Consider the following 26,546-nt stretch of genomic DNA (forward strand, 5'->3'; position numbering starts at 1 on the left):
ATTGCTTTTTTAAAACCGAAAACATTACAACGTTCATACCAGATGTTCCACACTTACCACTCTCCAATCGTAAATATGTATTGTCTTAAAGACAATTCTTTTTACGCTTTATCAGTAATTAATGATACTCATTTAGTGGAAGTGTCATCTTTTTCACCTGGATAGTTGTCATTTGAAGTAATCTAGGTAGTTGCTTGTAGTTTCTTTCTCATTATTTTCATCATAATATCGATCTGCCTTACATCTGGTAGTGGATACTGATTCGCAATGAACTCTTCTGTGGGTCATCCGCGAACATTCTCCATAAACCAGCATAAACCAGCAGTAACCAGCATTATTGCCTGGTTAAACATTTCTATGTAACCAAAGTCTCAGTGTCCTGTCACATGGCACACAGCAATTCAAAGAAAGCATCTTGAAGCTATTCACTTTGTAGGTAATCATTTGTTGAACAATCCGTTCCAAAATCGAGCAATCCATCATACTTCATACTTGAGACAGTCCAAATACCCTCTCCTTGCTCGAATTAGGATAAGGATAAAGTCCCCAAGCATCAGTAAGGCGTTAAGGCATGTGCCTCAGAATCATGAGTTGCAACTGGTGCATTATATCATCCCATTGCACCCAGAAGATTGCTCCAAAAACCAAAATAAGGATTATGCATATGAAGAACAGCCAAAAACACAGCCATCCCAGTCTGGAACAAAATCGGCGGGTTCTCCGCGTCCAGTGAGGAATCTGAGGCAAAAGAGCAGAAACAGATGCAGAAGTACTCACATCAGCAGTAGAAGTACCATCACCACTGTCATTCGTAAAGACAACGCTGCCATCTGGTGGTGGTTCAGGAATCTCAGTTGGATCCTGTGGCTGATCGGGCTGCTGTTCCTCCAGCTGCTGATCCATCAGGTGCTGATTCATCATATCCATCTGTATGTCCTCTGTGGAGACCATCTTGATGACTAGTAATCTTGATATTATCTACAGATAATTTTCTTTCCAGGCCTTTGTCGTCCAAAATTGTAATAGTTCTGGGATTCAAAACTGCATGTATCGGAGTAGGCTTCCTCCAACGAGGTCGTAGCTGCGACGGCCTATTTATCCGTTCCTGGATCAATAGTCCTGGATAAAGAGACGAAGCACCTGGAACAGAAGCATCATGAGCTAATGATAAGCGTAATTCTTGAATTAAAGCCAACTGTTCATCTCTAGATACCGGAGTATCGGTAGAGGTGAAAGGAGATAAGGGCGGAACACCATATAACAATTCATAAGGAGATTTCACACTTGATGAACTTGTATATGAATTCAAACCAAACATTACAATAGGAATCAACTTAGCCCATCGCTTTGGCCTACCAAGCAGGAGCTTTGTCAAGGCACGTTTCACCTCCGCATTTTTTCGCTCCACTTTCCCACTACTCTGGGGGTGATAAACGCTACTGTATTCCAAAGTAATGCCCAAAGCTATGGCCCAGCTCCTAAACTGGCCAGATATAAAAGCGGGACCCTGATCAGAGTGCAAAATCTTCGGAACCGATGTAGAAACGAAGGCAGTGAGAGCCTTGATTGTTGCTTCAACCGTTTGTGACCTGGTGGGATATAACCAAGTGAACCCAGTGCAACCATCAACCAATACCAGAATATTTACCATACCATCTGAAGGAGATAATGGTCCAATATAATCCATGAACACCTTCTCAAAGGGTGTGCTGGGACGTTGCTGCTTAATGAAAGGAACCTGAACAGTATTAGTGCAGTTCACAACTTGACATGCCACACATTGTCTTAAAACAGATACAACATCCTTTTTCATATTTGGCCACCAATATTTTTCCTTCAAACGTGTTAAGGTGGCATCTCTACCCCCATGAAGTCCCCCCATTCCAGCGTGTGCTGTTTGAACAAGTTTAGGACGGTTAACAAATGGAGGTAAGATATATTTACCACCAGATTTACATACAATTACATCACCTTGTTCATTCCTGATGTAAGTATATGCTTTTGGGTATCCAGGTGGATTAGGTCTGGATGCATCTAGACAGTGAATTAGATCTGAATCAGTTATTGCTTTGGTATGTATGGCAGTATGTATAGAATGGCTTGCTTGTTGAGCTAACTTGTCAGCTATCATGTTGCCCTGTGTATGTAGGGAGGATCCCAATGGTCTGTGCCCCGGCTCGTGTATCACTTGGATATCAGGGCGGTGTTTTGCAATGTATGCAATTGTTTTCCACTTACCTATATGGAGTAGTGGTTGTTTCTTATTGTTCATGAATCCGTTTGAGATCCATGTGTCCAGGTCCTCATTGAAACATCTGGCTAGGTAATTACTATCAGTGACAATGAGTATGGGACCCGTAACCTGTGTAGCCTCCTTGAAGGCAAATTCCATTGCGGAAATTTCAGCATATTGTGCAGAATGATCACCAAGTGAGTACTTCCATTGGCGGTCTATGACAAACTGTGAGTCCGAGTTAAAATGTCCTTGGACAATTCCGAAGCCGGCAGCATTCCGTTTCTTCTGTATAGGACTGTTAATGGCAGATCCATCCGTGTAAAAAACAGCTGTATATTCATTTAAATGAAGCCGTGGGAGAAAAGATGTAGTAGAATCTGCAGTTTCTACTTCTGGTAAATTATCAAGATATGGTAAGGTATCATCATAGTGAAACTCAAACCTTGTATCTTCAAAGTAGGATAGCCAAGTTAGCCATCTACCAGAAAGTGCTTTCCTTTCTGTTTGCGGCATCTTCTGTAGACGCTGTGGCGAACGTAACGGTGAAAACACACGTATTTGTTGCCCTTGTGACAAGTCAAGTGCCTGTAATAAAGCTTTATGCATTGTAGTGAGAAGTTTCTCAATTGGAATAAACTTTTTCTCTGTAGAAGAAAAAATCAAATTTCCATACATAATAGGTGTAGTAGAGGAAGCATTATGATATCTTATATATCCTGCTGTAGGAGAGGTAAAAAACTTCACATCCAAAGCTTTACTTGAATCTCTAGCCTCTAAATACTTAGAGTCATTTATGTTCCTGATTAAATCATTAAGAATAGCTTGATCATCTTGTGTCCAAGGAACTCTATATTTTTCTGATTTTGAAATCAGTCCATAGAGAGGTTTGATGCGTTCAGCAAAATCCGGAACAAAATTCCTTGCAAAATTTAACAAGCCTAAAATGCTTTGCAATTGCTTTAAAGTCTTTGGTGGTTGAAGAGATACAATTTTATCTTTAAACCTTTGAGTCAGGCCTCTGCCTGTGTTTGTCACTTCAAATCCTAAAAAAGTAACATCAGATTTGGCAATATCAGATTTCTTCAGAGAAATTACATACCCTCTAGCGAGTAGCTTTTGTATGATTTCCTCCAAGGCTTGTAGATGTTCCTCTTCAGTGGAATGAGAAAAATAAATATCATCAACATAAACAAAAACATTAAGAACTTCACGTAAAGTTTCAATGACATCCCCTGTAAATAAGGCAGGTGAGTTTAAAAATCCTTGTGGAAGGCGTGTAAAGGCATACTGTTTACCTTCCCAAGTAAAAGCTGTGATCCAATAACTTTCTGGAGAAATTGGACACGCCCAGAATCCATTGCTTAAGTCCAAAGTAGTCTTAAACTTCTTTCGAATTAAGTTGTGTAGCATTCCAGTTGAGTGGCAATTCTGTGCTGCAACTACAGGTGTAACTTTGTTTACTTCTCTGTAGTCAATGACCATTCGCCATCTTCCATCAGGTTTAGGCACTGGATAGATTGGTGAATTCATTGGACTGTTTCTTGGAATTAATACTCCTTGAGTTAATAAATCATTAATAACAACTTGAATGTCAGGTCTAGCATTATGATTAATATGATATTGTTTCTGAGCTTTAGGCATTTTTTTACCTGTAGCAATATGAAATTGTACATCTTTCACATGACCTGTTTGATTTTCCCATTTTTGAAAAACTTCACTATATTGATGAAAAAGATGTTTCAATTGTAAGCATCCTTTTTCAGACAATTGAGATTCTTGAATCAATCTTTCTTGATATTGTTCAATTGGTAACTTAATAGTCAATTTTATACTTGAATCCATTCTCCAAGGAACATCTTTAATGGAAACTATAGCTTGTATTCCATCATAAAAAATCACTTCAGTTTGTATATTTCTTCCATCTAAATTTAAAGACAAGAAATATAAATCATATTCCTTACCCCCATTAATGGTGGTTACCATGGTCACTGCCACTGGTATCTCTTCCTGTGTCATCCAGCTGATGGGCAGACATGTTATTGTTGCCTGCGTGTCTGGGACCACCCTCATGTGATGGTTGTTGTATTGGACGAGTATTTCCATGTTGTACTTGTTGAACTCTGCGCTCCTGTGGTGGCTGTGACTGCCTCACAGGAATCTGCCTCTCTTCAGCAGATTGAATAGATGGTTCCCCTCTTCTATAGGGATTTGGAGTTCCTTTCTCTGGATTTCCATACCAATCAGGTCGCTTAACATTATATCTCAGGCCATAGCCTCTTGGTGCTTCTTGACTATCTGGTAAGCTTCTCTCATTCCCATAATCAGCTTTCCAGTTTTTATTAGTCTGGGGTCTGGAAAAGGAAGATTGATTTTGTTTAACAAATTTCTGACCTGGTTGTTGTGGACCTTTTTCCTCTATAGCAGGTGTCCTCTGTTGGAAAATCCGGAACTGTTGTTTCAAATTATTTCCATTCCTTTTAGCTCCTCCTTTGATTGGAGTCTCTGGATGTCGAGCTGCTTCTCGATGCGCTGGTCGACCTGTAGAATCTAAACCCAGATTCTCATAGACAGTAGTTACTATCTGTGCAAACTGTAATCTTCTGACATTATCATTTGGAAGAATAGACAAAGCAGTTTGAATTGAAGCAAGTACAGCTAGTCCTGTACAACTTGGTTTCAGAATACCCCACACTAAAGTAAAGTCTTCTTTTAACATCATCCCTATATCAAAAGCAGTTATCAAACCTTCAGTTTTCACTAGGTCTGTTAATGTTCTGGAAAGTTCTACTACCGGAACTACTCCATGTGCTTTTTTATAGAGATGTCCGATGACCTGAGGCCAGGTTCCAGCCTCCTCTGTTCTCAAAGACAATGAAGGGTGATTAGCAATTAAAGCATTCACAACTCTTGCTCTTAATTCAGGAGTATTTATAGCCATTGTCCCATCTAGGGCTCTTGTCTTCTTTGAAAGCCATACTGCTACTTTCTTTATATCAGTGGGAGTGTCTCCAACTACTCCACGAAGCTGACTCACTGGTATGGTTACTATACCATGAAGTGCCATTGGTGCTTGTGCACCCAAGCCCAATACTCTTTGTTGAATGATTCTAGCAGTTACTCTGCTTAGAAATGTCAATTCAGCTCCTCTTTGAGCTATTGTTAATGCAGCTATTTCGTTTGCAGTAATGGGTAAAAATCCTGCTGCAAATGGATGTTCGGGTTGCCAGTCTGTATGGAAAGGCCCATGTCTAGCAGTGCCTCCCATAGCTATTGCATTTCCTTGACCCACTATGCCTTCAGCTTGAAAGTGACTAAGACTCAGAACTGCATCTTGTGGATCCATTGGACCTTGATTCAAAGTCAAAGTGGGATTTACTAAGGCAACTGGTGGATTTGCATTGTCTTGTAATGCTAATACTCCACGCATATAACGATCTCCCAGTCCCTGCGGACCACTTGTCATTCTAAAGACCAATTGTTGACCATGCACAAGCTGAACCCCTGCTTGATTAGCTAAATCATTTAGCAGAGCGATTTGTATTTGTTGAGCCATCCCAAGCAGTGCTTTGGGTACCTATAGGATTTATTTTGACCAAGGGTGTAATTTTTATGTAAAAAATGTGTAAAAGTGTGAAAGTGAAAGTGAAAGTGAAACCAGGAATCGTACCCACGTCTGGGCGTAACTCCTGGCTGGCTCGCCAACTGAAGCGGGTCGTGCTGTTCAAATGACAGGCTCTTAGAATGTTCCACTTACTGAGAAGTGAAGGTATCTTATTCAGCCAATCACTGAGTAAGCAGGACTCAACAACTTTACTTACTTTTAAAAAGCAAGTCTTTTTATTGATATACTTCCAGTAAAATATGTGTAAATGCAGATTATCAAGTCTTTAACACTTCTATAAAAACTCTTGTAAAAATACAATGTATGCAGTTACAATGTATGCAGTAAAAGTAAGCAAGTCTTACATACTATTCAGTTACAAAATCCAACTTCTAAAATATAACAGTCAAATTATTCTGATCCAGTTCAAAGTATCCAATTCACAAAGTCTAGAGTAAAGTATTTAAACCATACATACCATTCAGCTTTTTCTGAGAGCCTTCTAAAAGGTTCTAAATCTCTGGGCTAACTGGAGCTGTATTTATACTGTTTCTAGACCCATTAAGAGTGAAGATTATTCCTTTCCCCTCAGGAACTTTTCTTCCTTAGCCCTTGAAAGGATAATTTATTTCCCTTTCGTATCCAAAACCAGGAGCTTTAGTGGTTTCTTTTCCTGTCTTCTGATATCTTATTGCCCAAATATGGACATCCTTTCCTTTCAGTCCTCTGTGCCTAAAGTATAAATCCTTATTTCTGAGTTGCATGATTAAGTTACATATTTAATTTCTATACCATCCTCTTCGTTAGGACTATACGCATTAAATGAAACTACTTAGAAACCTGTAGCACAACGTTTAACTATATAACTCATAAAACATAATTTTAGCTGACATTGTCACTTTACAAACTGTTTTGTTTACATAAGTTTAGCAGGTTTATATTCTGCCGCTTTCTCTGCTGCATTCTCTGCTGCAAGATTACAGTAGAGCAAGGAAGCATATTATCCTTATGTTGAGAGAATTATTTTTAAGCACACTTCCAATTATTAATGCACTCTTAGTAGATTAAGATTCTGACATCTGGCAGCTAAGGCTTTTACGCTGCCCCTTCAAGGGCAAGCCAGAGTAACTTTAGTAGTTAGCTTTGATTAGAGCTAACCTTGAACTAGCTTGTCAGCATGACACAGAGTTGCCTGTCAGCATGACACAGACTTTCATTATACATTACACAAACCTCTGTATGTGTATGTGTGTTTAAGTTTTATATGGAATTAATTCTGCACATGTTCACAAGATACCATGATCATGTCAGAGACTGCTACAGCGCAAAAAAGGCTGAGAACCATTGGGGGTCTAGACCATTCCTGAAATCCTCTATACACAGGGGGATTGCAACACTCAAAATGCTGTGGAAAATCCCCCCAAATAAGAAAATCTGATAAAACACTGCCCTACATAATAAATAAGCCACTCTGACCCAGAGCAATCCATCAAGGCAAAAGCTCGGTATCTCAAATTTCGCAGGATTGCTCTTTAGATTTTAATGATTTGGAATTATGGGGTGGGGGAGAATCTTGCCTAAATCTATTTAGCATTTTTAAAGATTATGGTATTGAACGACCAGTAAATGGCCAGAATGACACCCCCTCCCACCAAGTAAATGGGCAGAATGAATGAGCCTTGGGGGGAAATTCACTTCTGACTTTCCACTTCATTAACAGGGAAACTATATGGAACCATCTCTCTCCAACAAATGCTTTGAGGATTAATGGAATCAAACCAATAAATACCACATTTATTACACTAACTGAGGGGCCTTGACAGTGGCATGTCAGCAGTTACACTAGGCAATGCTGAATACCAAAGGTTGGGGGGAATTATTAGGTTATGTAGCACTTTGCAGTGGGAGGACAGGTGAGCGAGCCAGCAAGTGAATGGGGGATGGTGAATGAGTGGGGTGGGTGATGGAAGTGAAGAGGAGAAGACTGAGAAGGGGTATGATAACCATCTTCAAGTACTTGAAGGACTGTCATATAGAGTATGGTGCCAAGTTGTTTTCTGTTGCTCTAGAACAGTGGTTCCCAACCTTTTTTTGACCAGGGACCACTAGGACTTTTTTGTTCGGTGCAGGGACCCCAAGGTTCAAAATAAAAATTCTGAGAATTTGAAAATAAACTTTAATCATAACTGTTAGTTAAACATTAAACTTAGAATAATATTTGAATATATATTTTTATAATAGAGAACTTTTAATTGAAAATATTAATTTATTTATTATTTATTATTATTTATTATTGTTTCGCGGACCTTAATTTAGTTCTTGCGGACCCCTGGGGGTCCACGGACCCCTGGTTGGGAACCAGTGCTCTAGAAGGTCGGACCAGAACCAACGGGTTGAAATTAAATCAAAAGAAATTCCGTCTAGACATTAGGAAGAATTTTCTAACAGTTAGAGCAGTTCCTCAGTGGAACAGGCTTCCTCAGGAGGTGGTAAGTTATCCTTCCCTGGAGGTTTTTAAGAAGAGGCTAGATGGCCATCTGTCAGCAATGCTGATTCTGTGACCTTAGGCAGATCATTAGAAGGAGGGCACCTTGCCCATCTTCTGGGCATGGAGTAGGGGTCACTGGGTGAGTGTGGGGGAGGTAGTTCGGAATTTCCTGCATTGTGCAGGGGGTTAGACTAGATGACTCTATGATTCTATGTGGTTAAAGTTCCTGATTATTTGGGGGATGGTCAAATAAGGCACCCATTTCTTTGTGTGTATTTAATGTATTTATGTATCTAATTAATTTATGCCCCACCATTATCCCCAATGGGGACACAAAGTGACTTATGTCATTCTCCTCTCCTCCGTTTTATCCTCACAACAACCCTGTGGGGAGGTTAGGCTGAGAGATTGTGACTGGCCCACTGATACCTGGTGAGCCTCTATGGCATGAGTGGGGAATCTGGACCCAGGTCTCCCAGATACTAGTGTGTTTGTTGTATGTTTCATTTATCTTCATCCTTTATATATGGCTTCCCTTTGTACAAATCAAAATGTTTGTCCATTTATTGTCAAATTATGGCCAATTTGATGAGAGTTATGAGGATAATGGCTTTTTTCCCAAGCAATTTTTATGATGTAGAAATTAACCATGACTGAGTTCTATACCCTGCCAGGAAGCAAGTGCTTAGAATGTAAGTACGACATTTATGCCAATAAAACATAACACTCTGTTGCACTCCACTACAATAGAAGGCAGGTTCACAAGAATAAATTAGTTTAGGGCTGGTAGAAAATAATTCATCAGATGCTTTTGCAAAGCCAAGAAGGTAGAAATAGAAATGGTAATGATGGGCTTAACGTCATGGTCAGATACTATACAACTAACTCCAAAACTTCAGAGTGAAATCACTGTGATGTGTATTTACCTTAGAACACATGACAGCTTTATGTGTCTATGTATTCAAGTCTATTCTTGAATGTCAAAGGGGAATGTTTATGAGAACAGCTCCTAGTATGTTTGTTCAGTGTTTCTCTGACACTGTTTTTGCACATCGTTGTCTATTTCCAGTATTACTTTTCCATCAGATGCATTGATTTAGCATTCTGCTTGCATGTCAGCTGTATGCAGTTTGTAAACATACCAGCTCTTCGGTTCTTGTAAGTTATCCGGGCTGTGGTCTTGGGATTTTCTTTCCTGATGTTTTGCCAGCAGCTGTGGCAGAACCGATGAACTCTGACCATGAAAGCCTTCAACAATACCAGCTCTTGTTTCACCCTCATACTTATTTCACAAGATCTTGAAGTTTCAGAGTTGTAAATAGTGAGTTGTAAAGTTCCCATGGTGCACCTCAATTTAAAGTTGCTTTGTGCGATCTTTTCTTCAATGACAACTCAAGCACTCACAAAGAAGGATTACAAAAAGCAGGTATAAATTGTAATCCATCAGTCTTTTCCATGAGCCATCTTTAGCCCCTGAGATGCCCCATCTACTGTCCTCTTTCCCATACCTGGTGGTGTGGTGGGGAAAGTGATAGCCTTCTTGGGCTTGTCCCATTTCAGTATTGTCAGTATCTGACAGCGATTGCCTAGAGAGAGGGGAAGACCTTGCCACCATGTCCTAGGCATGTTTGGGAAGCAGTAAGAGACAACAGGGAAAGGAACAAATTTGAAGAGGGGCAAAACTCCACATGAAGCAATTTGAAACAAGGCTGAATTATGGAAAGGTATGTGTTTGACCTCACATTGTCTATTGAGCAAATTAATACTCCTGCAATTTAAACTTTGCCCTATTGTTAAATGTTAAATGCGGTTTTCTGTATTGCTGAAAGACCATTTCAAAGGCCTAGTAAGGATTGTTCTGTAAGCACTTGTAAGTTAAATTGAAACCAGAATAATAAATTTCCATGTAAATGGTTCAAATGCGGTCAATCTATATCTTGTGATAAAAGGCATTTCCCACTTGGTGGCTGGCAGTGGAGGAAAAGCTCTATGTGCTTGTGGAATTTGGAGTAGAGCTTGTACATTCTTGGTGCTCTGGATAATGGTTACTGTGTTTAAAGATTAATGTAAATATGGCAACATGACTTCTTTTTCTTTTCCTGGTTTGTATTATACTATAAAGGTAGTGCATAATGATAGAAATAGAGTGAGCTGTTTTATATGGCACTTGATGCTGTCTTACACACTTCCATATTTTGTTTGTGGCTTCCTGGAGGCACCTGGTTGGCCACTGTGTGAACAGACTGCTGGACATAATGGGCCTTGGTCTGATCCAGCACGGCCTTTCTTATGTTCTTAAGACTCTACAAAGTAAACGTTTGTACAACTTGGCAGGTCATTTTATAGATGCAAGTAACATGACTAAATAATATAACATTATTCAGTCTATCAATGATGTCCTAAACTTAAAATATGTTTCTAAAGGGTTGAACAGAAGATTCTGTTGTCCCATGACTTCAGTCTGCAAACCATTAATCCATATCAGTTGCACTTACTTGTAATGGTTTGTAAATTGTCCCCCATCACCACAAAAACTGATGTAGTTTGTGTACTGGGAGCCTGATTCAAATTTCATCTGTGATCTCACTGTGATCTTACATCTAATATACTATATAAATTCTATGTATTGGTAAACATTTGGAAGCTGAATTGCATATTATGATGACATCCAGTCTGGACTAAATTAGACACTTAAGGACAATATTTGCCATTTCCACTGAACTTTGCTTATTCATTATTTCACTCAGCTGGATATTTGACCTGACCAACCCAGGGGCAAACTCTGTGTGACTAATTTACTGGAAGCAAATTCTCTCTCTCTTTGTTTGGCAGTATACATTGTATCAGAATTTTCCCATGTTGATATGGAATTTTGCTTAATGAAGTGTGCCAAAAATAGTTTTTGTTGGACATTGCTCTCCAGTTTCCAAAGGAGGTTAAAAGTTAATGCCAGTTTTGAGGGGTCTGCTGCTCTCATTCTAATCAGCAGATCAGTGTTAGAATGAGAGCAGCTGATCCCTCAAAACTGGCATTAGCAGATTAGCGTTATACATTTTTAAAATTCATTTAGTACATTTTTATTCCACTATTCTTCCAGTGCATATATTGGTATATTCCCTTTTCGTCTTTACCCTCAGTTAAACGGAGAGAGAGTGGCTGCCCCAAGGTCACACAGTGGTTTCATGTTGAGTAAGGATATGAACCTGGGTCTCCTAGGTCCTAGTCCAACACTCCATCCACTACGCCATATTGGATTTACATGCCACTATGGCCTATTTAGCTGAGTGGAGAGTCTAGAAGATACCAGCCTTTACCGTAATAATGATTTGCGATAAACAAAACAAACAACTCTGGTAAATAAATGGTAACCTTAAAAAAAAAAAACCTCTGTACCAGTGGGATAGCTATGCTATGGCCTGTTGTAGTAAGCAACAAAAAAGACTCTTCTGGCATTTTAAGGACTATCAGATTTACATAAGCATAAGCTGTAGTGAGCTACTTCATCAGATACATAGATTTTCAGCAGAGTATCTGTCTCTCTATATTTGGCAGAGGGGAGGGGGACTGTAATATGAAAGTTAACATTTCAGTGTAATGGGGTATGATTCTGCTTATCTGAATGTCATCATACATTAACGTACAAATTCATCACTAGAGCTGACTGTCAAAGGGATAAATAGTCCTGCCCTTAAGCCAGTATAGGTGTCAACTTGCTTAACATAGCTAGGTTAATTTGCTATTACCAACTGTAGCCAGTAGTGGATTGTTTTGTTATCTTGTGATATTTGTAAAGAAATATCACAATCTGTATTTCACAGTTTTAAAATATTCTGGAGACTGATAATTCATTTTATGCATCTGATGAAGGCCCACAAAAGTTATGTTTCAATATAGGTACCACATGCTACTATTTTATGATTTCCTTTTTTTTTTAGTTTTAACCCTGATAGTAAGAACATTATTTTCATCAAGACATTGTATCGTATTAAATACTGCTCATAACTGCTATTTTTTTAGATGCACATTGTTTATAATATTATTGTCTGTTATATTCTGGCCTTTTCTTCTGCTGTAACTGACACAATTAATAGAATCAGAGTTGGAAGGGACCACCAGGGTCATCTAGTCCAACCCCCTGCACAATGCAGGAAATTCACAACTACCTTCCCCACACACTCCCAGTGACCCCTACTCCATGCCCAGAAGATGGGCAAGGTGCACCAACAATGATCAATTGGGCTCAAACTGTGGGACACGACATCGCTTTAAATAAATGGGAAAGACTATGGTCGAAGGACCTGAAAGGAATAAATGCACAGTCAATTCGAGAAAATATCTACAAAATGATGTATAGATGGCATTTAACACCTAAGAAGATTGCAAGGATTTACAAAGTGACATCCCCTAAATGTTGGAAATGTAATAAAGAAGTTGGCTCTTTTTATCATATGTGGTGGACTTGTGACAAAGCTAAGGATTTTTGGGATATGATTTATAATGAATTAAGACTAGTAGTACAAAAAATATACCCAAAACACCAGAAATTATGCTATTAAGTATGATACCTGATGACTTGTTAATACAAAGGACTTATTTGATCTATGCGACAACAGCTGCAAGATTGCTCTATGCAGCAAAATGGAAAGGGGCAGACACTCCTGGGAAAAAAGACTGGATTATGAAAATGTTTGAACTGGTGGAAATGGCAAAACCTACAGCTACTTTAAACCAAAAGGACAATGTTCAATTTATGGGGGAATGGGAGGCTTGGATGAAATATTGTGAATATGAACTAGGACTGGGGAAAATGGAAGAGTACCTTTTAATCTGATCTAGATGACATTGCTAACATAAAGAAGTGTAATTAATTATATTAATAGAATATTGTGATTGAAACTTAACTGAGATATAAGAATAATTAAGATCAGATCATATCACGATGGGATAGAATACTTTATTAAGAGGCGGACGGAGGTGATGGGGAAGTCAACAAATTTAAATAACTATAACAACATTACTTATGATTTAGTTTTTTATATTACTTTTATTGTTGTTTGTCAACATGGAAAATTTATATTATAAAAACCAATAAAATTTTCAAAATAAGATGGGCAAGGTGCACTCCCGCTCATGAATTGCCTAGGGTCATAGAATCAGCATTGCTGACAGATGGCCATCTAGCCTCTGCTTAAAAACCTCCAGGGAAGGAGCATTTACCACCTCCCGAGGAAGCCTGTTCAACTGAGGAGCCGCTCTAACTGTTAGAAATTCTTCCTAATGTCTAGACGGAAACTCTTTTGATTTAATTTCAACCCGTTGGTTCTGGTCTGACCTTCTGGCGCAACAGAAAACAACTCGGCACCATCCTCTATATCAGGGGCATAGACTTTCCAATTTCCTGGGGGGGGGGCTAAGCCAGAGACATTGCTATGACATCATAGGGAGGGGGCAGTGACATCACAGGGAGGGGCTTCCTTTGCTACTATCTATGGAGGCAAGGCCATGGGGGATTTAGGGAGGGGTTCCCCAGAAATTTAGGGGGGGCATCCCAGAAATTTAGGGAGGCTTCAATAAATGATCTTCAGACAGCTGGACTACAACTTTAACTTTTAATTAATAATGCAAACTATTTCTTTATTTACATTTTTAAACTTACAGTGCAATCAAATATTCTCATAATCCCCTATTACCCTTCTGTTGCTCCCACAAACATAATCTCCTGCCATATTTCTCCTATCATTCCCAATTTCCATTCATTTGCTCACCCCAATAGTTGTCATGTGTTGGTATAATTACTGGTAAACCTATGCAGATTGTGTCATCTAGGAACAACCCACTCATTAAGATTCAAAATACCCTGTACTTGAATGACACATAAGAAAGGCCATGCTGAATCAAACCAAGGTCCATCAAGTCCAGCAGTCTGTTCACACAGTGGCCCACCAGGTGCCTCTAGGAAGCCCACAAACAAGACAACTGCAGCAGCATCCTGCCTGTGTTTTACAGCACCTAATATATTCAACATGGTCATCTGATCATGGAGAGAACAGGTCTGCATCATGACTAGTATCCATTTTTATGGTAGCCATGAATACACTTCTCCTCCATGAACATGTCCACTCCACTCTGAAAGCCTTCCAAGATGGCAGCCATCACCACATCCTGGGGCAAGGAGTTCCATAATTTAACTATGTGTTATGTGAAGAAATACTTCCTTTTATCTGTTTTGAATCTCTCACCCTCAGCTTCAGCAGATGACCCCACATTCTAGTATTATGGGAGAGGGAGAAAAGCTCCTCCCTATCCACTCTCTCCATACCATGCATAATTTTATAGGCCTCTATCATGTCTCCTCTTAACAGCCTTCTTTCCAAGCTAAACAGCCCTAAGCGTTTTAACCGCTTCTCATAGGGCAGTTACTCTAATCCCTGATTGTTTTAGTTGCTCTTTTCTGCACCTTCTCAAGCTCTGCAATATCCTTTTTAGGTGTGGTGACCAGAACTGTACATAGTATTCCAAGAGTGGTCTCACCATAGATTTGTACAATGGCAGCATGATAGCAGCAGTTTTATTCTCTAGTCCTTGTCTAATTGTGGCCAGAATGGAATTTTTCTTTTTCACAGCAGCCGCACACTGGGTTGACTGGAGGTGGATTTCCAACAGCAGCTGCTTTATTGTGTGTGTGTATGTATGTGTAAAGTGCCGTCAAGTCGCAGCTGACTTATGGCGACCCCTTTTTTGGGGTTTTCATGGCAAGAGACTAACAGAGGTAATTTGCCAGTGCCTTCGCTTTATTAGGTGAACAAGAACAGAACTGGAGTACTGTGCAACAACCCCTGCTTATATGCCCGCTTGGCTGCTCGAGCCATGCCCCCCAAGTCTTTGATCGGGCAGCTGCAAACCCCTGAGCCAATAAGGACATACAAGCGCAGAAGCCTGGAGAGGCTCCAAGCTTAACATGGTTCCAGCTTCCCGCTGCATATATAACATATATATAACACCCCTCCCTCCTAAGTTGGAGCTCACCCACCTCAGCATAGTCCTTCAGGCACTGCGAATGGCATGGCTCTGGGGCGGTAACCGCTGTGTACTCAGCAGCTGCTGGTGCGGCCTCATCTGGGGTCCCAGACAGGACCTATGGGTTTATTGGCAGTCCATGGGGAGGGTCTGTAGTTTCTGCGGCTTCTGAGTCCTCAGGGGATTCCCCCTCAGTGTTGGGTTCTGCCGCCGTAGGCACCGCTGTTACTGTGGCTGCGTTGCGAGTCAGCATGTCTGCTGGCCGGCGCTGCAACTGGTTGATGTGGCGCCGAAGGATTCAGTGTCTAGGGTGTCAACCTTATACAAGACTGGCCCTGTTGCCTTGCAGACTGTTGCCGGCACCCATGCTGGTCCTGAGCCGTAATTCCTGGCAAAACCGGCTCCTCCTGGGCAAGGGACCTGAGGGATGCAGGAGTCTCCTGGCCGGGAGGACAGTTGGAGGTTAGATCCAGGTGCAGTCGAGGAGAGTCTTTAGGTGGCCGCCCATCAGTAATTCCACTGGGCTCCTGCCGGTGGCAGTGCAGTGAGTCAGGCACTGTGCCAGGAGCAAGTCTGCCAGCCACAAGTCTGCCAGCCACTTGGCGGAGTGGGGTGCGATGTCAGATGCATGCAGCGGCGGCTCAAGCAGGGTCTCCAGGAGTCAGCCACAGGCAGGCGGCTGAGGGCGTCGGCATGGCTGATCCAGTGGCCGAGACGGTTTTGAAGCTTGAACGTGTAGGAGTTCAGGAAAATGGACCACCGGAGCATGTAGGACAGGATCTGCGGCGTCTGGTGATCCAGAACAAACAGGCCCAGGAGTGGCTTGTGGTTGGTGATGATGGTGAACGGCTGGCCGTAGACAAAGTCATGGAACTTCTTAACCCCAGCAACGACCGCCAGCGCCTCGTCGATTTGGGCGTAGTTGCGCTCAGCCAGAGATAGGGTCTGGGAGTAGTATGCGATCGGGGCCTCCCGCCCATCTGGCAACTGGTGGCTCAAAACCGTGCCGATGCCATAGGGCAAGGCATCGCAGGTCAGGAGGACCGGCTTCCGTTCATCAAAATGGACAAGGCTGGATGAGGACAGCGGGGCCTTTGTGGCCTTGAACACACATTATTGCGGCCACCCCCAGGACCATGGGACTGACTTGTCAAGGAGCCGATGCAGGGGCTCAGCAACGGAAGCTTTGTTAGGCAGGAACGCATGATAAAAGTTCAGGAGGCCTAGGAAGGCCTGGAGTTCCTGCTTCGTTTTGGGCGGCGGGGCGTTATTGATAGCCCTGACTTTGGCGGCGTTGATGAGGTATCGCAGGAACTCCACTTCTGGCAGGCCCGCTTCTCCCGCTTCACCATGAGGCCGACTTCTGTGAAACAGCCGAGGACTTGACGGACCCGACCGAGCAGTTCTGCTTCCGAGCTGCCCGAGACCAGGACGTCATCGAAGTACGGGATGACTCCCGGCAGTCCCTTGAGGAGGTCTGCCGATGACATCTTCCGGTTCCGGTGGGATGTAACCACACGATATGTGAAGCTCGTCTCAGTGATGAAATAGATTTTTAATTACTTTTAACCCTCCTCCACAAAGTAGAGTTCACTTTATTATCAGAATTGGAGTAGCTATTTGAACTTAGGTTGTTTATCCTTAATTCCTGCCTCTCCCTTCTCTGCCTCCTCTGTTAGCAAGGAACAAATAAAGGGTCGGATGCCAAGGAGCATGAGCGTTTTACAGCCTGTTTGATATACAGACTTGATAATGGGGTGGGGGAGGAGAAACGGTGATAGTAATTTTCTAGAAGAAGTACAACCTCTTACCAAGCAAGCGAGGATTAGTGACTTCTTCCCTTCTAAGGGTTCTGTTGAAACCTTGCAGCTGCAAGAATATTCGTTTTGCACCTTTAACAGACATCCGGGACACTACTGAGGGAGTAGAAGATAAGTGCCTTTTAGACAACTCGCTTAATGACTTCTTAAATAAGAAGGAGTTGCTTGGTCGGACTGCTGAGGGTAGCAATGCAGAAGAAAGAAGATTTGAGTTAATGGCAAATTATGCCAAATTATGCAAATTAATGGCAAATTATGCCAAATTAGGCAACTACAGCCAAAATAGTAGCTATGATCTTTGATCTTCTATCCACATTAAGAGATGAACTGAGATCTTTGACTTTGACTTTAAGAGACCGATCAGCAAATGTGAAACACCGGGAGCATATGGGAGCCTTCACTCATTCACAGCTCAAGCCTTGGCCTTCTCAGGACCCTCTACAGGCAAACTCTAGTAGTGCAGTAACCAAACAGGCTGCGAAAACTGTGCAGAACTTAGTCCTGCAGAAAGACAAGGTTTGTTTATTGATTTATCCATTTAAGAGGCACCTACCAGATTGGAGAAGAAATGAGGAGGTGCTGAGACACCTAAGTGCAATTTTGAAAACTCCCATTAAAGACATAGATCTCCTTTCAAGGGAAACTCTAAATAGCACAAAAGGGCTGTGCAAAGTGTTACTCACCTTCAGATCTGCGCTAATACCATCAATGATAATGATGCAAAGAGAGATAATGAAACAAGTGGGAGACTTTCCACGCAGGGTTTTTTAAAATACCCTCATTGCACCTTTAATCACCTCAAAGCTTCAACAGAAAGTGGTGTCTAAGAGGAGGCCAACATCATGACTGAGGACTGCCCCGGAAGCCTCTAAGGCAGAAAATGCAACAGAAGTAATTGGGCACCCACTAGTTCCTCTGGACAATTCGGTGAAACCGACCTTTTGAATACATTTAAGAACCTACCTAGAGCTGACCAAGTTGCCATAACAGACAGATTACAAGATTTTAGGTGCAAGCTACTCGATTCTGCTGCTTCACTTCTGCCGCTACTATAGCTTACCCTAAGGAGCCACCAGCCCAGTCTGATGACAAGCCTCTTTTTTCGAAGGGCAAAGCGAACAGGCATACAATCGCTGCACCGGCAGAATGCCATCTGATGCCAGACAACCAATGTGCCAACGTGATACCCTCCAAAAGGATTTAAACTGAAAAAAACCCTTCACTTGACAAGCATTCAATTAGAGGGGAGCAGATGAAGGACACACTGCCTCTGAAAAACAGCTGTGTTTTTACGGATTTTGAGGGTCAGTTAGACCTCATCACCTGGGATTGACTAAGTAACTTGCACAGGTCACCCCCCCCCCCCCAGAGGAGATACATGGCTTCACTAGTTCTTTATCGGATTTGACAGTTCTGTCATTTAGAAGAGCGTTTTCTATGGCCCAATGTGGTTTCTTCCCTGGAGGGCTGCTATACAAAGGTACCAATGGCAGAGCGTGTCTGCTCATGTGGTACCAACAAACTGGAAACAATCGAATATATCCTGTTGGGGTGTGGGTTCTATAAAGAAATTCATGACAAACACGTACAACCCTTGCTACAGAGACTTGCAGGTCTCCCAGATTGTGAGTTAGAAAACCTGCTCATAGTGGATTCTAATCCTCAAGTCTCGCTTGCATGTGCCAGATTTTTGGCTGCAGCTGTTAGAATCCATAAAGAACTTAAGAAGGAAGAAGATTAATGGGTCTTAGGTCTTCTGTGTCTGTGTTTATGTATTCTGTTTACAGGGATTATTTTTTAGGTATATAGTCCTAAGTATTGTTTTGTATCGATGGCCGGGTATATTGTGTGTGGGGCTATAATGGTCTCACTTGATTTATGCTGGTTATGTACTGCAATAATAAACTGAACTGAACTTGCACAGGTCTGTGATTCATCAAAGGGCCTAGATCTTAGTATTGTCTCTTGGAATGTAAGGGGATAGATTAATAGGACTATTGATCCGGACGTTTTTAGACTTCTCACCAAATATGATATTATTATGGCCCAGGAAACCTGGCTCCAATCCCCTCCTTATATGGCAGGCTAAGTAGCTTTGAATTACCAGCACAGCCTGCTGTACACGGTAGGGCCAAAGGGGGTCTAGCCATCCTCGTCTCCACACAATTAGCTGCACAGAGTGAGCTGGCAGCAAGCTATGGAAACTTTGCTATTGCTGTATTAATTTCCCTTCACCAAAGAAAATTTGTATTCATTAATGTTTATCTCCCCCTGGGAGGGTGGAGAATGATATGATTAAGGACCTTTGGGAAGGCCTAGAGAGGTTTATAGAAAATTTAATGATGCAACACCCAGTAGCCTCACTTGTAATAGGGGGATGTTAATGCAAGAATGGGTTGTGATGATCAGTCATTATATGCCAGCTACCATTTATATGACCCAAATATAGAGAGTTTGGATGGCTTACCTAATAGATTATTTGAAGACACTAAGCACAACCTTGCAAGACTTCATCTAGCACAGGCTGTGCTTAAATTGGACCTAGCTATCCTAAATGGTAGGGTTATAACTGATTATCCTGCTGAGTTTACCTTCTGGGCAGGGGATAAAAGAAGCACCATTGATTACATAGTGATCTTAAAAAACTGACTGCGAAATCTGCCAGTTTTTGAGGTATCTCCCTTTTATGATGGTGATCACTTCCCATTGGTTCTCCACCTCTCAATATTAACCAGCCAGCTTTGACTAAACCAACATTACATAGGCATGGCCAATACACAAAAAAAGGCCAATCAACGACCCCCCAAATTACAGGCCAATCAGCCTCCTTAGCACGGTCATTAAACTCTATGCAAGGCATCTTTTTTGGAAGTTAAGTCTCTGGTTGGAAAAAACAAATATTCTAATAGAAGAACAGGGCAGTTTTAGAGAAGGCCGGTCCACAATGGACCATTGTGTTCTGCTTGACCATCTAATAGCTAAATACACAATAGGGAAGAAATCACCATTTTATGTCTCCTTTGTGGACTTTAAATCGGCCTTTGACTCCATTTCTAGAGGAGTCTTATGAGCCAAACTGGAAGGGTTAAACATAGATAAACGACTCCTTTTTCTGGTCAAAGCCCTATATCAAAACGCCAGTATTAGGGTGTGGTGTAGCCCACAAGGTCACCTTACAAACTTGATCAAGATCAAAAAGGGTGTAAAACAGGGATGCATACTTGCCCCACTGCTATTCAATTGTTATATAAATGATAGTGATAATCACCTTAAGGATCCCCAGTTTCACTCCCCTAAGATTAGTAATAGGCATATTTCCTTTCTCCTATATGCGGATGACCTGGCCCTATTTTCTAGGACACCGGTGGGCATGAGGAAGGCCCCGAGAGCTTTAAGCCTATACTGCAGAGGAAATCAGCGTGAAATCAATGTGGGTAAAACAAAAGTCATGGTCTGTGAAAGAAAACCAAAGAAACATAGGTAGGAAATTAATCAAAAGGAAACTGAGCAGGACCTACAGTATAAATACCTAGGGGTGGTCTACTAGGCCACACAATCAAGAACCTCGCATATTAACTCGGTTGGCTTAATTGCAACTCCCTGCCCTCATCATGTGTCCTGTTTATGCCATGTTGAACACCATTTCCCTCACAAGAAAAGACTGAGGAAAAGTAGGAATTGAGGAGTTTTGCCCTCTCTTCATCTCCCGTTACAATTTCACTTTCCGGTCCCCGCAATGGGCTTGTCATGTCCTTGTTCTTATTCTTACTCTGTACATAGGAAAAGAACCCTTTTTTGTTGTGTTTAGCATCTGTCACTAGCCTAAGCTCATACTGAGCTTTAGCTTTCCTCTCCCTACAAACACTAGTTATTTGTTTATATTCCTCTTTGGTTATAAGGCCCTCCTTACACTTCCGAAATGAGTCTTTTTTATTTTTCAAATCTTTAAAAAGCTGTTTATGGAGCCACCCAGGCCTCTTTAGGCTCCTCCCATTTTTCCTTCTCATAGGAATGGTTTGAGATTGCTCTTTGAGTATTTCATTTTTTAAAACCTCTCACCCTTCTTGAACTCCCTTCTCCTTAAGTATTTCTGACCATGGGATTCTACCCAGCATAAATTTAAACTTGTTAAAATTTGCTTTCCTAACATCCAACCTATATGTCTGACTACGTACAGTTTTTCCTTTCCCCAAGATTGTAAATTCCAAGATTACATGGTCACTGCTACCCAGGGTGCCTACTACTTTAACCTCATCAACCAGTTCTTCCATGTTGGTGAGAATCAAGTCTGAGATAGCAGATACCCTTGTTTCCCTGTCCACTTTCTGGAATATGAAATTGTCAGCAAGACAAGTCAGGAATTTATTGGATCTTGCATTTTTAGCAGAGTTGGACTTCCAACAGATATCCGGGTAATTAAATCTCCCATGACCACCATGTCCTGTTTCTTTGAGAACTTTGTAATCTGGTCTAGGAGTGTCTCATCCAAGTCCTCTGCCTGGTTTGGTGGTCTATAGCAGACCTATACCATAATATCACTATTATTTCTTATTCCTTTTATTTTTACCAATAGACTCTCCACTATGGGTATATAAATATAATAAAAATTCAGAAAAATCCTAACTTGGTGTAGTGGTACATAGATTTCAGAGTTGCATATAAATGTGTGACAATCCTATTTGCGGAAATAGTAGTTGTTTTATACTGTAATATTCAGAATATGATTTTACTCTGTGTATCGTAGAACTTGGGATCTGACAGCATAAAACAGCATCACCACATCCCAGGGCAGGGAATTCCACAATTTAACTATGTGTTGTGTGAAAAAATACTTCCTTTTATCTGTTATGAATCTCTCACCCTCCAGCTTCAATGTTTTAGTATTATGGGAGAGGGAGAAAAATGTCTCCCTGTCCATTCTCTCCAAACCATGCATAATTTTATAGACCTCTATCATGTCACCCCTTAGCCACCTTCTTTCCAAGCTTAAGAGCCCTAAGCATCTTAACCGCTCCCCATAGGACAGTTGCTCTAGTCCCCTAATCATTTGGTTGCTCTTTTCTACACCTTCTCAAGCTCTGTAATATCCTTTTTTAGGTGTGGTGGCCAGAACTGTACACAATATTCCAAGTGTGGTCTCACCATAGATTTGTACAAGGGCAGTATGATATCAGCAGCTTTATTCTCTGTTCCTCGTCTAATTATGGCCAGCATGGAATTTGCCTTTTTTACAGCAGCCGCACACTGGGTTGACATCTTCATTGAGCTATCCACTACCACCCCAAGATCCCTTTCTTGATCTGTTGGTGCCAGCACAGATCCCATCAGTGTATATGTGAAGTTGGGATTTTTTGCCCCAATATGCATCGCTTTAAACTTGCTCACATTGAATCTCATTTGCCATTTTAATGGCCATTCTTCCAGTATGTAGAGATCCTTCTGGAGCTCTTCACAGTCCAATTTTGTTTTAACCACCCTAAATAATTTGGTGTCATCTGCAAACTTGGCTACTTCACTGTTTCACCCCAACTTTAAACTTTATCTGTGATCTCACTGCAAAAGTGCCCAGGCAATAAAGCACCTTGTATTCTTCCTTCAACCCCTTCAACCCCACCCTGATATACCAGTAATTGCTGTTGTAGGCCAATTGTCTGGAGAAACATCTGCTTGGCATCCAATTTTGGGTGGAAATAGGGTGATAGATAGGAGGGAGCAAGAAAGGATTGCTGTTGTTTCTCTTGCCATATTATAAAGGCGGAAGTGTTCCTGCCCTTCTAGAACCAACACAAAGCAGTTGTAAATGGGGTCTTTTGACTTTCTGGGAGTCCTCACTGTCACTGAGCCTAGGCTGAGCCATGACACCAATTCTTAAGAGAAAATATTGTAGGAACTATCCTCAAGGACTCTTCAGCACATGGGAAGGTATGCCTAGCAGTGGGTGCTGGCTTTATCTACTGTATGGGATGAAGCTTTTTAACTCACAGACCAATTCAGCTTATTGATTTACAGCTCATTCCTAAGCCTTTTGGCAGCCGGGGACGGCGTGGCCAAGGCACCGGCGTGGCACCTCCAAAGCAGTTCTCCGGCCACCAAAAGGCTTTTGCTGAAAATGGGGCATTTTTTCCCATTGAAAACAGCGAGGCTGTGCCAGGAAAAACCTGGCACAGCACCCCTGAAAGGGGTTAGAAAGCTGCCTACTGGCAGCTTTGCCCCCAGAATGGCCCAGGAATGCCCCCCCCCGGATGATGATACTGTAACATTTTGGCTCACTAAATGGCAACCTGTCATGAGTCAGCCTGCAGAGAGTCAGCCTGCCGAGACCTCCTCTGACGAAGAGGAAGTAGAGGCCAGAATAGAGGATCAGCCAAAAGTCAGGAGATGACTCACCATGCCTGCAGCCTGCCAGCTCAAGGACTCCAGTTGGACCTGACACCTTGCAACATGCAGTGTCTCCAGAGGCCTCGCCAGGGCCACTGGAGCAGAGAAGAAAACAGGTCTGTCTGGCAATGCAGCAGAGACGGCAGAGTGCTAGGCTGAAGGCTTTACAGAGGAACCTCCCCAGTAGCAGTGATGAGGAAGAGCAGGGCTGAAGCACCACCTGTGAACTCAGCCTCATCAGCATCAGCTGGCTCTGCTACAGCAGCAGGGGAAGAGATTTAAGCCATCAGTTAGGCTTGGTTGTTGTGCAAGCAACTTGTCACCAACCTCCTGGTGTACCGGCCTTGTTTCCCTGCTATCCTTTGGATTCCTGGTACCCTGACTTCTTGGACTGGCTCTGACTAACACCTTGGACTTCCCTTGCCTGTACTGATATCTCGGACTCTGCCTTCACTGTGAATGACCTTGGACTGTTCCCCAGACTACGCTTACAACTTACAGCCCTCGCTCCTCGCCTGCCCCAGAGACAGGGCTTTTCAGTAGTGGCACATGACTTATAGAGTGACCTTGAAGTTGGCCAGGTGCTTGTGTTGTTTTCTTGTAGATGCCAGGCCAAAATGTTTCTGTTCACCCAGGCTTTTAAATAAGAGGTTGATCTATTAACACTATTTTAGTCTGAGGCTATTTCTTTTAAGTTGTCAGTTGTCTGTTTTTATTGTCTATGTTTTTATGCTGGGCCGGGTTTTGAATTCTGGATTTTAATTAATAACGTTAATTTATTTTTTAATTTTAATTTTGTAAGCTGTCTCAGGTAGGTTCCTGAAGAGGCAGCATAAATTTATTTCTGAATAAATAATTGCAATGAAATGTAATGTGATAGACACACATATACACACATTTCACCTTGGGTGGCTAAGCAGTGCTGGTCCTAATGTCATCCTCTGGAGTAGGCTGCAGGTACCAAATCACTCCAGTCTTGGCTCATCTACACTGGCTCCCAGTTTGTATTTGGGCACAACTCAAGGTACTGATGTTGACATTTAAAGCCCTATATGGCTTGGGACCAGCATACCTGAATGACTGCCTACTCCCTTACAAACGTACCTGACTACGGTTATCTTCTGACACCCTGCTTCGAGGCTCCTGCCTTCTGAGATTAGGTTTGTGGCAACACAGGAGGGAGCCTACTTGGTCATGGTACCAAAAATTTGGAATTCTCTCCCTAGAGTCATTTGTCCCCCTCTGCTAGCAAATGTATTTCCTCCTTCCTGCTCTTGTATTTTAATTGTTGTTTTTTTGTTTTTTGTATATGTATTTTAACTTGATTTTAATTGTTCTAAGGACATATTTTTTTTGTTTTGATGGTTTTTAAGATGTTCTTTTATTATGCATTTTTAAATCTCTGATGAGAGCAGAAAGGCAGGTTATAAATTATATAAAATGAAGTAAATCAGCTTGCATTCCCCTTTACTACTTCATTTTAAAGGCTAATTTTTGTCCTGAAGAACAAAAAAGATTTGCCTTTTATTTCCTCCTGACAGTTGACACATTCTTTTGGTTATTTCTTGCTTAGCAATATCTTTTACTATTTTTCTTTTTTAGCACCACCAAAGTTTGCAAGAACACCCGTTGACCAGACAGGGGTCTCAGGAGGAGTCGCATCATTCATCTGTCAAGCTTTGGGAGACCCAAGACCTAAAATTGTCTGGAATAAAAAGGGCAAGAAAGTCAGCAACCAGAGATTTGAGGTATTAGGTCCATTGTTCTGTTCCTCTGAAAAACATTTACTTTAATATTACATGTTTATTCCCCATTGGTTCTTGACAGTGATAATTTAAAAACAATAGTACTGGTATTTAAAATGGTTTATCAAACCAAAACAACAAATAAAAGTACATTCAGTTTGATTTCTCACTAAGAGGAATTTCACTGCTGTTTATATGACTTGTCCACATAACCACTGACCAGAAGTAGGACTGAGGGTGAATTATGGATATATAAATTTCCCTACATTCTTCTAACCTGGACTGATGGTGTGATTAAAAACTTGTTGTGTGTTGGGGGAAGGCAGAAAGATGTATACAGAGCTGCCATCTATATTGAATCCTGTGAAGAAGCCAGCTAAGAACTGGTGCTGTGGTTTTGAAGACTGAATGTAATGGGTGATACCAGAAGTGCTGAAAAGTAGCCTTGCTCAGAAGAGGGGGTGGGTGAGTTTCTCACAAGGAACAATATAGGTTTTTGTTTTCTCCTGTCAAAGAGTAGCAAAGTGGATCAGTATCCTAGAATCACAATATTGTTAATATTAGTATTAGTGGAATAAAATGAGGCTGATCCAGACTCTTGTTGCATTCTTGTTTCTTCCTTTTGTGTATTCTGCTCTGCATACAAAAATCGCTTACTGCTGACCTTGTTCCCTCATTGTCAGAATTGCACACATGGGGAGGACTGTGTGTCATAATAGTGTCATAAGGCATAAATGGAATCAGGTTCTGTATGTTCATATTATTAGTACCTGTATGTAGGAAATCCATATTTTTTGTCTTCTTTCTGATGGAGGAAAATGAATAAATGGACAATTTTGCCAATCATAAAGCAGGAAATAGTTGAAAACTTGAAGGGTCACTTCATTTTTCCTTGTATCCCCTGCCCCACATGCAGGGCCATAACTGGGGGGGGGGGAGGAGAGCATGTGGAGAGGGCATGCGGAGAGGGTGGCAGAACTGTCACTCCTACCCAGCACTGAGGCACCTACGGGAGAGGCAATTCTCCCACCTTCTCTGCATGCCACAGGGGTGGCAGCTGCCCTCCTCGCCCCCCATTACAGCCCTGCCCACACGGTTCCCTCTTTCTGTCCTACAGGCAGCCACCATATCCTACTGGCAGTCCATTTCCCCCGCTTCCTCCTTTCCTTCCCACTCACCAGCCAACCTTTATCTCCCTGCACAGTTTATAGCTTTATTTATTTACTTCATCTATAAACTACCTTTCTCCCTAATGGGGATT

At 41.7% G+C, this 26,546-nt stretch overlaps 1 protein-coding gene across 12 annotated transcripts in view; it reads left to right on the forward strand.

The window, feature by feature from the left end:
- Nucleotides 1-26,546, forward strand: part of LOC130492902 (receptor-type tyrosine-protein phosphatase delta) — a 618,706-nt gene that overhangs the window by 225,049 nt on the left and 367,111 nt on the right. For all 12 annotated transcript variants that reach the window (XM_056866670.1, XM_056866671.1, XM_056866673.1 and 9 more), the window contains exon 3: nucleotides 25,143-25,288. In XM_056866670.1, the coding sequence (XP_056722648.1) occupies nucleotides 25,143-25,288 (146 nt within the window). The remainder of the gene's footprint in view (nucleotides 1-25,142; nucleotides 25,289-26,546) is intronic.

The sequence above is a fragment of the Euleptes europaea genome, unplaced genomic scaffold, assembly GCF_029931775.1.
Source record: "Euleptes europaea isolate rEulEur1 unplaced genomic scaffold, rEulEur1.hap1 H_1, whole genome shotgun sequence".
Lineage (NCBI taxonomy): Eukaryota > Metazoa > Chordata > Lepidosauria > Squamata > Sphaerodactylidae > Euleptes > Euleptes europaea.